At 39.5% G+C, this 12356-nt stretch overlaps 1 protein-coding gene across 2 annotated transcripts in view; it reads left to right on the forward strand.

Annotated features, from left to right (window-relative positions):
* CERKL (CERK like autophagy regulator) overlaps positions 1 to 12356 on the forward strand; it is a 52313-nt gene continuing 39957 nt past the window's right edge. The window contains exon 1 of one of the 2 annotated variants that reach the window (XM_071434808.1): positions 1 to 271. In XM_071434808.1, coding sequence (XP_071290909.1) covers positions 49 to 271 — 223 coding nt within the window. In that variant the 5' untranslated portion in view covers positions 1 to 48. Of the gene's footprint in view, positions 272 to 10976; positions 11443 to 12356 lie in introns of those variants that run through there. The other variant, XM_071434810.1, reaches the window with a different exon arrangement.

Consider the following 12356-nt stretch of genomic DNA (forward strand, 5'->3'; position numbering starts at 1 on the left):
GCGGGCGGTGCGGCGGGGCCGGAGCGGAGCGGGGGTGCCGCTGCCGCCATGCCGGGCGCCGCCGCCCCGCTCCCCCGCCCGGCGGGCCGCGCCCGGGCCGCACCCCAGGAGCGGCGGCGCAGGGTGGCCCCGCTGGCCGCGGCCCTGCCGGCCCGGGCGGGGGACGAGCCGCTCCTCAGGGGCATCTTCGAGATCGGCAAGAGGAGCTGCGACGTGGTTCTGAGCGCCCGGCGGCTCCGCTGGAGCCCCATCCTGCCCGAGAGCCCCACAGGTGGGACGGGGCAGGGCGGGGCAGGGGGTCCGCCCCGGGCTGGGGCGAGCTGGGTCCCCGCGGGGAGAGGCGGCCTGGGCTCTCCGGGCAGCGCGGGGCAGTCACCCTAAACCGGGATTGCAGTAAAGTGCTTAACGGCAGGGCTGTCGGGCACCTCTGTTCCCTTCGAGGTTACTTTGCTGACTGAAGAGAAAAATTGTTTATAACGCTTTGAGTGTCTTGTACCTGAACCATCTCTCTCTGGCAAGTGTCTTGTCTTCTTGGTGGGTCATACGAAAGGGACAGAAGCTAGAGAGCATGTTTTTATGGCCTCTTTAGCCCCAGGCAGAGCAGTAAGAGGATTTGATTTTGTTTCTGCGGCATCAACTTTTCCCGGCTTATACTCTTTGGCAGGTACATAAACTAGAGCACAGAGAGGAGAGGATGGTTTTGCAGGATGTGCCTGAGTTTTGTGATGAAGCTTCTGTTGCAGGTCGTCATTGCTCTATGGTGTTCACACGGCAACACACTGAGAAAGTGTGGTTACAGGATTTGATCAAGCGAAACAAATTATATACAAAAGTTTAAGAAGCAAAGGAATGCTGCTTGAACGTATCCAAATAGATACCTTTTTCCTAGAAACTGTAGAAACATACATATAGTTGTAAAACTGCATACACACTCCTAAACGTTCTTGTTTATTTCAGTAACCTCCCAGTGTTTACGTGAAAGAGAAATCAAAGCTCTATTCAGGAATGCAGTTTCCAGGCAGCGTGTTTGCCTTCCGGGATGGCATGGTTACCTTGTCCAGGCTTAAAATACCGCGTTTATTTCAGAAGTGTATGGGACAGAACTTAAAAGTTCCTGTAGGTAAGATCTCATAGCCACAGAGTCAGCATTTAGAGAAGCAAAGAAGTAGCCAGATACTCGCAGGTGAAGTCATTATGGTTCATTTAATGTAACCATGTTGGGATCCCAGAGCTACCGAAACTGAACAAGTCATGCCCTGCTGCTGACTCCTCTCCTGTGCACAGTGTGACTGTGTTAATGCAGTGCTGCACTCACACTGAAATACCCGCTTTGCAGTTGGACACTGAGTTCTGATCACCCCTGCACCCGGTGTGGGACACAGCCCTTCCTCTTGGGGAGCCAGTCTGGGTGCCTTAAGTAATGCTGCTAGTGCTGGAGGCTCTCTTCCTTCTCATTTGGGACTATCTACAGGTCTCTGTGTATGTGATCTGTAGTGTGATTTATTAATTATTTAGTTCTGTGTGTAGAGCTCTAATATGACTGTCACTTTATGTTCTGCCTCCTTTAATGTAGGTTAAATTGCCATATATCAGGAACTAGGGTCTGTAATTGTCTTGTAATTGTCATCAGGGAAGGATATTAAGGTTCAGACAGGAAGAATAAATTTTGGTGTATATTGCTCTATGCTTCCAGAGATGGGGAGTATATTCTGTGTTTTGGGATTTGTGTGTTTTTGGCGTTTTTTGTTTTGTTTGGTTGGTTTGGTTTGTTTGTTTTCCTAGGAAAAATTCACCCCTCTCAGTTGCTATGTTCATATAGACATCAGAAACTTTTCACAGCTCCTGAAAGGTAATGATGTTAGCAGTGCCTATAGTCAGACTAGTAGCAGATGGCAGTACTTCAGGAATCCTATGGAAAGCAGCACTGACAAACTGCTGCCAATTTTATCAGGATTTGGGCTTTTACTGCACATGTATTAAATATATGCTGAAACTTCTTTCTCTGAAAGTTTGGTTTTATACTATGTGGCATTGAGCTGCTGAATAGTTTCATTTTTGAGAGGCTGCAGTTGCAGCAGTCAAACACGGATTCTGGAGCTTGAATGTTTTTTCTTTCCCTCATTCTTGGCTCCCAGCAGCACTTACCCTGGGGTGTTCTGTACTGGTGCTGGGAGGAACCATCTGTGGTGGGGTCTCATTTGTAGATAAGTACAGCAGTGGAGTGTTCAGAGATGACTAAAGGATCTCTGGACAAGTCTCTCCAATGGGATTTGGCTTATGCATGTTCTCTCCAACCCAAAAGCTTCCTAATGTAGTTTGCCTGAGGCTCTAAGAGGTCAAGCCAGGTCTTCACGCTTTGCAAGCACTGCTGAATGTCTCTTGCTTGGACTCATACGTAGTAATTCTTCCTCTTTTAGGGAAAGACCTTTCTTCTATGGTAATTGCTACAGTCTGTCAAAATCAGAGAACTATAGGGTAGTTGCTTTGTTCCCTTTTTCCTAACCTCCCATCCCCCATAGTTCTCCAGATGAATTCCTGTCTTGCTGAAGTTGTCGTTTGTCATCCACAGCTCTGCAGTTCTGATTATTTGTTCTTACGTGTGGTAGTTTGTGCAGCCTTGGCTCCTCCAGGTTCCACCAGATCTCAAAGCTGCAGCTCAAAGTCTCCAGGCAGGGGGCATCAGCTGTGCCTGGGCCCAGTCATGTCACAGGGATATATGGATGTGTAGTTCTGCTCCACTGTGCTGTTCCCGGGGGCTCTAGGCAGCCTGATTATCAGGAGAACTTCCTTCTTTACTCTGTCCTCGAGTTCTGCAGCCTCTGGCTCCAAGAGGTTTTTGGCTACCCATGCTTGCTGATGACTTTTGATGGCTTCCTTTGCTGTTCACTCTACAGCAAAGTTCCTAACTCTGAAATAAGCATGACCCGTTATGAATTTTGTGTGTTATTTGTTATCACAGAGCTTATGGCAGAAGTGAATCTTGGGCAGGTGACTGGGTGGGGAGCCTGAGGGAGAGAATGTGTCAGGTGGGAATGTGGACAAGTGTGAGGCACGGCTCAGCTGCCCCCTTGGAAAGGCTGCAGCTCCAGCCTGGGTGTGCAGCTCAGCTGAGCCTGTTCTCCTCCCTGGAGGCAGGACCCCTTGACCCATAGCTGCTTGCTAGCTTTAACAGTGCACGGGGTGCCCCAATGAGACACAGAGCTCACAGGCTGTAGTTGGTAGTTTTTTTCTTTAGCCTCTTTCTATGTGGCATTCCTATGCTATAATCACGGAAATTAAGAAAAAGGCAAGACTTCTGTATTGATATTCCAGCCCTGAACTGTGGAGGTTCTCATATTGAGTGCTGCTTCAAAACTATAGCAGAGAAAACTATCTTAAGTACAGATTTGAAATTAGATGTGATTTTTCTAAGTTCCCAGAAGATCATTTGTATCCTCTTTATGCATATGGGTTTTTTGTTGTTAAATAAAGACTGTAATTCTGATAATTTTTAAAGCCTCCAGCATGTTTTTAAAGTTTGCTGCAGAGTTTCCTGATTAACAATAATTGCAGTTTTTCAGCAGATTTCTGACAGGTAGGAAATGTAACAAAACTGGCAATTGTCCAGTGCTTTACCAGAATGTGAATCCTGGAGGATTTAGATCATCCTGATAAACTTTATAATTGTAATTTGTTGTGTGTGTGTAGTGTACTAAACTGAATATGAAGTTATTCTCTGACTAACAGCTTGTGGGCTGGGCCGACTATTTGGATAATAATAGTAATAATTTGGATAAAACTTGCTTTTTAAGTATAAGTAATTAAACATAATTTCTAAATTAATTAATTAATGAACAAGAAAATAAGATCTTGGAGCAATCCAGAGGTTAATGTACTGTTGAATATATATTTCACAATGAATAAAATAAAAAACATATATTTTTATAATGAATTTAAAGAAATCAGTAATAAGTATACTATTCTTATCTATAGTATGCTATAGTTCTTGTTGCTATTAATCTAAGATATAGATTTACAGATATTCTATGTAAGTGCAGCAATAAGGAAAAAGAATCACTGATGTATTTCAACAGTGAAAGAGTCAGCAATAAAGGACTTAAAATTAATTCCGAGTGCATAGTGGCCTGTTGCCAAGGCTATTTAGGAACAGATGTGGCTGAAATAGATACCAATAGTCTGTTTGGGATCTCTAAAGTAAGACATCTGTCAGTCTATCGGTCAGTCAGGAATAATGGAAATGGAAACTGGCTGTTACAAAATGTGAATTACCGAAGTTCCAAGAGGACCAAATTCAAAGCTTTTTGATTCTACTTCTGACATGTAGAGAACATATTTTCTCTAAGTGGCTTATCTGTTACCCAAACAGAAAAACTATTTTTAAGGAAGAGACATAAGAAATATGAAGTGTAACTGAAAGTGAGGTGTTCATGTGCCACATGAATATATGACATTTTATATACATATATACATTTTAGAATGTAAGTTGAAGGAAGAAAGCATGCAGTTTTAAACAATCCCATGGTATCTGAACTTATAAGGCACTCAAATGCTTTTCCAGGAAGTCTGTAAAATTAATGTATTTTAGAAAAAAGCTGCATGAAGTTGCAAAATAATTTACTAATCTACAATTTACTGTGGAAATTGAAAAGTATTTATGGAAATACGATACACTAAATAAAGGAGTCTTAAATTTTGTTCTTTATTTCAGGGGACTTTTGAACATAATATCTTGACTGTCCATGTGTTTTTTTTTTTTCCTTTATCAGAAGATCAGTTCATGTGTTTGTGGCACAACTTAGGTTGTTTCATTCTTTCTGTTCTTTCTTGTATTTCACACTTTTATGCACCTCTTTGCTTACATTGAAAAGGGCTAACATCCTCTGGATACCTAATAGGGCCTTTTACATGCACTTTAATTCTCTACCTCCAAAGAGAGAGATCAGATATTTAAAACTTCGTTCCAGGAAAAAAAGTTTCTCTGCTAGTTCTTGAAAATTGTATTTGTGTGCTCAGCTTTGCATACACATTAAGTTCTGCTTGTCTTAGTGAGTTGGATTCTGTTGCTATGGAAATTTGAAATAACAGGATTTATTTAGCTTTCTTCTTTATGGCCTGTTTAATGCAAAACTTTCTGTTGATGAATTTGTGGTTTGTGTAATCTTAAAGCTCTTGTAGGCCATAAACTCAGCAAATTTTAGGTTTGGATAAAGGTGCTGGGTTTTGCTTTTGTGGTTGGGTTTTTTGCCTTTGTTTCTCCTGTAGCACTGTATAATAATTAGGTCTTTGCCATGTCCTATTATTGGAGATAAGGCTGTGCTTTGCTTTATTCCTCTCCTCTGCCTGCCTGGGGAGCGAGGCTGGTGCCTGGCTGGGTGCTTGGCACAGCACATTGTGCATCGTGGGCCAGTTGGCACACCAGGAACAAGCCAGGCGTGGCTGGTGCTGGGCTTTGGCTGCTGAGCAGGGGCATTGAAGGACTGAAAGGTGGGGATCAGGGGCAGTCAGGAGCGCTGTGGTGGGGGTGAGCTGATGTACTCTGGGAGTGTGGGGGTTTGGGGCAGTGCCCTGTGCGTCTGGGAGGGCTGTGAGTGAATGGAGGGGACGCTGGAGCTGTCTCTGGGCAGACAGGGAGACATGCAGGGTGCTGCTGTGGTGTGAGGGGGGTGTGTGATACGGCCTGGGGAATCACTGGACAGTTAGAGGAGACATAATAAGGTAATGAGGAGTAGAATGTGAATTATTTTAAAAAAAGGTATCAAGGTTCCGTAATTTTCATGTTGACAGAGTAGTTGACAACTCTTGACTGTGCCTTTTGGGCAAAGGTGTGCAAGAGTCAATTGATTGTCCTGCTTATAGAGCATGATGGAGAGAATCCAAAGGAGTATATTAAAAAAGAAGTTGATGTGCTAACCAATCTTTGATGCCCATGATAGTGATATTTTCACATCCACAATGGTGCTGTAACACTGAGTCCCTTTCTCAGTGTAAATTATTGTTCTTTTAAAATTATTAAAGAATATACAGTCAAATCCCTTGTTGAAGTAGGGATATGCAGTCAAATATCTTATCTCAGTTTCTTAATTATCCTGGTTTTTGGCCCTTCAGAAACACAAATTTTTTTAGCTCCTCCCTCTTTCAGATCCTAGATGCTGTTGTATTCTTTCTTTGCTTGTCATTTTACCTGAATCTGTACCCTCTATTATGCACCTTTGTCTTTTTCTATTTGCATCAAATGTTGCCTGTTTATCTTAACTTTTAAGCGTAATTAATTGGAAGATGCATGAAAATGAATTTTTTTCTGCAGTTGCAAAATAGAAATAAAAGCAGGGAAGTCTGTCATCTGCTCTTGTTGGAATCAATAAAACTAAACTTAGAGAAACAATTTTCCTCTCCTTGTAAATGTCTTGTTAACTATGTCTGTCACAGAAACAGCAGGTAAATAATAGATACTGTTGCAATTATGTAAAACCCAAACAAATAGATATTGGATAGAAGAAATCCCTTTTTGTTTGTTGTTTCATTTAGGTATATCTGGCTACATTATGCACTGCCTTTAGAAGGAAGTATTTATTCAGGACATGCAGTTCTCTAAAGGTATTTTTATCCTACTAAGACAATTTATGAAAAAGCTTAAGTGGTTGAAAATCTGAGAACATAACCTGAAGAACAGAGTAGTCTGTGTACCTTAACATTTGTGGGCTGTGGAACTAATGTTTTCCTTTTGAGGAAATCAGTGGTCCTGGTTTTTATGACTTATGTTGTAGCAGTATGTGCAGACAAAAAACCATAATGTGTTGAGTATCTGATACATGTATTACCATATTGCCATAAGGAACTGCTATTATGTTAGACACAAACTGATTTCGTGATAGTGTTGGATTTCTCTCACATATGCTTATGTTTTTGTACAGATGATCCTTTAGGAACATCTGCTAGTTTTGTGGTGGTATCTGCTGTTTCCTTTCAAAATTTGACCTTTTTGTCATTTAGTGCTGTGACTGCTATAGAATTGTGTTTTTCCAGGATCCTTTTCTAAATTGATTCCTCTTTCATAGACATTAGCTGTCAATTTTTGGGTTGTGATTTTTTTTTAAACTTTTTAAACTGCTGACTTGAAGTAAGTGACTAGAACATCTTTCTTTCAATTGTTCATGTTGTTTCAAAAATACTGGTGTCCGTGGACTAAAGGTGTGGATGGTACATCTCAAACTATTTCTCTAGGGAAGTAGTTTTGGAACTCTTGTCTTGCAATTTAGGGACCCTTCCCCCTTTAGTTGAAGAGCAGATTTGAACAGTAAAACCAGGAGTTATTAAAAAAATTGAAATTGTAAGCCTGAATTTTTGTGTGAGATTTGATGTCTGGTAGCCAACCTGTAAGGGATTTGATGAAACACAATTCACTTATGTTTAAGATCTGGTGGAACTTCCTCCTTCCCCAGTTTCTCACTTAGTTGTGAAAGCAATATATTAAATCACTGACAACAATTTTTTCAATGACTTGGTGTAACTCACAGGTCTCTAGTCCAGCATGTGGCTATTTCTCACCTGTGTGCTGCAAGTTTAAACAAATGGTCAGTTCATGAACAGAATTCAGTGCTGAACTCTGAATTTCCTGGCGTTTGCCTGTTTGAGCAACGTCAGATGGCAGTTAGTTGGATGCTTTTCAGTACTGAATAGTTGCTGTAGTTGTCAGTTTATTTGAACTGTGACAATATATCTGTTCTGCCAGTCCATACACTCAAGTGAATATAGGAAAGTATTCTTTGTGAGGCTCTCAAAATGCAAAGCAACAGATGTTATGTACTGCACAATTATAGGTATCCTGGAAACAGATCTTTACACAGTGCAGGCAGTCTTGGAAAAACAAAATTTGACACGTGAATGATCAAGTTAAGGGTAACAGCAATAAATCCTTATGACTAAATATAATGCTGTTTTGTACATACTGATCTGAGTTTGGGTAATTAAGTGCTTATTGTTATGTCACCTCCTGTCATTTGACAAAAGTTTAAAAATTATCTTGTAGTTATATTTTTCTGTGATGTTTTAGTACAGCATAGTGGAAATAGAATAAATATTCTCACTTATAAATAACATATGAAAATGGCTTTCAAAAAAAATCTATGTAATTCTAAGGAGGGAAAATTCTTGTAAATAAATTGCTAACAGTAAATAGGAAAAAAATTCAAGGTGACTTGCTGGGTTTCTGTGTGAAAATAGCACATCTTTGCCTGGCTGATCTGTTGCCTGTTCTGAAGATGGTTCAAAATGAGATTGCTCCTGTCCAAGTCCTCTCCCTGCTCTCCTGTTTGTTGCATGGCCTTTTGGAGACTTGTCAAAATGCTCTGTCAAGAAAGGTACTGGAAGATTTCACACTTGGATGGTTTTGGGTTTCCCAAAGGCCTGCTCTGTCACATCTATGTAATTTAACTTGGAGTGAGGTGATTAGCTAGGGATCAAAATTATTGTGGTGCCAGTGAATAATACACTAACAGTTAGATGGCTATAGATAGTGGTAACTCATGTCAACATCAAACTTTGAACAGATTTATGATTTCATTCTGTGGATTCTGCAGCTGACATTCTCGGGTAAACCTAAGTGTATTGTATGTTACCATGATTGGGAAAAGATTGTATTTGATGTCTGTTTTTAATTTTGTATTGTTTTTATTTAAGGAAAAAGAATACTCTGAGTATTTAATGTCAAATGTAATGTTTCTTGGACACTTGACTGCAACACACTCATTAAACATGGCTAGTAGTAAGTGGAGTTGGTTTGGAAAGCAATGCTTAGCAGGAAAATGAGTACCTGATCAATGTTTGCTTCTTTTTTTAACTGTAGTACAAGTTAAAATTAAATAAGAGCTTTTTTTTTTTTTATTTTGCATTTGCTGAGTATTTAATTATTTAAAATAGGATGGAAACGAGCAGGTGGTGGTTTTGAAATTTTGTCCCTAGGTCTCACTTGTTTTATGGAAATGGTTTGGGGAAGGTACACACAGAAATTCAGTACTGAACTTACAATGATTTATATGTATACGAATGTTTGTCTTGCTTAAAGCAGATACTGGCTTTTTCATCAGCGTTTAGCAATATTGATTTTATGTGGGAGCAGAGCAATAAAGTTCTCTCCTATGGCCCAACTTCAAAGCCATGGCAGTTTTACAGATTTGACCAGGCAACAGGACAGTGAGTCCAAGAGTGGGAAGAATTACACATAGTGTAATTATTAGTGTATCGATCTCTTGCTTGAATGCCATCAGCTTGGAATAAAGATCAGGAGCTGCAGCTATACCATTCCTGATGTGTATGATTATAGGTTTATCATGTGGAAAATGTCATCTGTCACTTAAACAGTTGTTAGGATTATTATGCTAAGGATAATTAGAATGTAAGTAGAGGCTAAAGCAGATGTTTGTATGCTCTATAAACCAGCAGTTATTTAACCACATCTTGGATATGTGCGCAGTGCTGGTGTCCTCTGCAAAGGCGATGTGGACTGGAGAAGGTTCAGGGGATGACGATGGGTAAAGGTACATAATGGCTTCTGGATGAGAGTGGCAGACTAGGCTGGCACTTTTTGGTCTTGATGTGGGGTCTGGACCAAGTTGGTGGCAGTTTTGCAACATAGAAATATGGTGCTTCTAATAAGGCTGAGCAGAACCAGGCTGAAAACCAAATGACTAGCTAAGAGAACTTTAAAACTTACTGCCAAAGGATTGTTAATGCTAAAAGATTTTGTGGATTCAGATGGAGATGGAAGGCTTCATTTTACTGCTCTTAAATGTGTAGAAACCACAGTCATTTCAGGGTGTCCCAAATGAAGACAGGTGGGGAATGGAAAAGTACTAGTGGGAAACAGAATAAATGCTTCCTTTATTCCTTCTCTTCTCCTAGCATCTGCTTATGACTATGGCTTGATATAAGATACTGGGACAGATGGATATTTGCTCTGTCCTGGTATTGCTGCTCTTACATACCAAAAACCAGTTAAATTATATTTAAATGATATTTTGAGTAAAAGCACACACATCACTAGTCTGCAATTCCACCAGTGTCTGCAGTGCCAAGCAGGATTTAATGATAAACTTTGAACTCCACTTTGCCTATCCCTCCATTTGCAAGGTGCTTCTTTTTATTGGTGGAACAATACAGTTTAAAGAAAGTACGTTCTTTGCCTAACAAAACACCAAGGGTTTCATTTTATTAAATGTTGGTTAAGAATTGCAGTGCAGTAGCAGACTGTAGAGGAAACCTGAATTTCTTAGCCATAATTCCCTTGAAAATATTGTTCATATGACTGCTTTTAATTATTTATAGTATTGGGTTTTTTATATATTTATTTTTGTTGTGGAGAAAGGAAGGTAAAAAGGAAGGTAAATTCCAAAGACATAGTTAGACTTGTATAGGATAAGAGTCTGCAACAATTACAAATGTTTTAGTTTGATCAACTTCAGAATAGGGAAAAAGTGTAACTTCAATATGCTTTGATGGTATTTTTCCATAAATATACTTATGGAAAAAATTATATTTTTTTATCCATAAATATATTTGAGAAAATTTCTGATGTTCACAGAAGAAAACCCTTAATATAAAACATCCATTTCCATTAGTTATGTCAGCCACTTAAAGATGTGTGCCAAGATATCAATACTGATCATTTCTTGAACACAGGTGGTGATAATTTTCTTGCACTAATTCACTTTATGGCTAAGTCAAAGATTATTGTATGACGTGTAATGTGTGGCTGGATATGTGTAAGAACTAATATTTGTTTAATTTACTTTTAAACGAGAAAAATAGGTTTAATATTGAGATAGAGGAAAACTTGCATGGAATATAACAGTAACACACTGTGCAAGTGCATGCTGATGAGTTTGAAGATGCATCTCTCTGTTGCTGTGTGGGTGCTCTGAATGAGAATTGCTCCCTGACTCTGCAACCATATGCAGGATTGTGATGCTGTGAGTGAAATTTGTAGGATCTGCAAGTAAGATACATACTTCAGCCTCATGTGGTAATCCCTGTGCATATTGGTGTAATGCTAGCATTTAAAAGTTTGGGGGAGTAAAAATTTGTGTGTTTTATGGGAGATTTGAAATGCATCTTTGTCATCTGACATGTTTATTTGACAGTGAAGACTGATCAGGAACTCAGGAACTGGCTTGTTTGTTTGTTATATGTCAATCAGTAATCTTTTCTGTTTGAATTTAGTACTTAGTACCAGGATTAGGAATGGATATGTAAATGTGACATGTTTGTGCAGTTACCATTCTGGAGATAGGAGGAGTTGGTGGTAGATGCCAAAGAACTTGCTTAAAGTACATTGGAGAGGTTTGTTGGAAGTTATTGGTGCATGCCAGGATGGAAAGCAGACATTGTGGAGCATTTTGGGGTGGGTTTTTTGACACGCGGCTCTGCTTTAAAGCAGTCAGAAAATAGGTAAGTTTCTGTATATATATTTAGTATACTAATTTCGATTGATATAAAAGTGCAAGTTATCTCTATACCTAATTTTGAATTTCATGATACTCAATGTTGACATTTTATTCATAAAGCATTTTATGAATTCTGCATGTTCTCTGGAATGTATTAACTTATCCTCCTTTATGTACTGGTTATGTCACAATTCAAAATGGAGATCTCAAGATTTTTGAGAATCTCATGCAAATTTGAAACAATATTTTAAATGACTCACTACCATTTAGTAATGCAATTTCTGAATGGTATAGCAACATAAAATATTAAACAACTCTAAGGGGTTCACCCAATAATTTTAAGTGTATTTTAATTTTCTAAATAGCATTATATATAATTTTTTATAGACTAACCAGATATTCCCTAGAATTATTTTTTTCTGCGAAACATCCTGTAGACCTGCTGATAGACTTTATATGTGTGTGATGCAATGGACCAAAATTTAAATTAGCTCAAAGATATTTCTTATCTCCAATTTTCCTTTGACATGGGTGTGTTGCAGTGTGTATGCAGCAGTTCTGCTGCTTGATGCAGTGAGCCTGCCCTGAGCTCAGTGCAGATCCACGGGCACAGGTGGGTGTCCTGGTGGCACCACGCAGGGAAACACATGGCACTACACAACATGGGGCAAAGAGCACGCAGTTGGAATTCAAAATCATTCTGTGGATACCTTGGAAATTTGTGCTTGTTCATGTATGGGTTGTAATTTCTGAAAAGGGAGTGCGTGTTGTTGTATTGAACATTTGTGAGACAGACTGCACTCTAATGTAGCTGTCCTTACTTTGTGCAGAGAGGAGCCATTGTATGAGCTTGTTTATGTCAATATTTTAATAATTTATCTTTATAACTGCTTTTGACTACATTTATAGTAACATTGG

This window comes from Agelaius tricolor, unplaced genomic scaffold (assembly GCF_023055355.1).
Source record: "Agelaius tricolor isolate 1412-34295 unplaced genomic scaffold, bAgeTri1.0.p SCAF_10, whole genome shotgun sequence".
NCBI classification, from domain to species: domain Eukaryota; kingdom Metazoa; phylum Chordata; class Aves; order Passeriformes; family Icteridae; genus Agelaius; species Agelaius tricolor.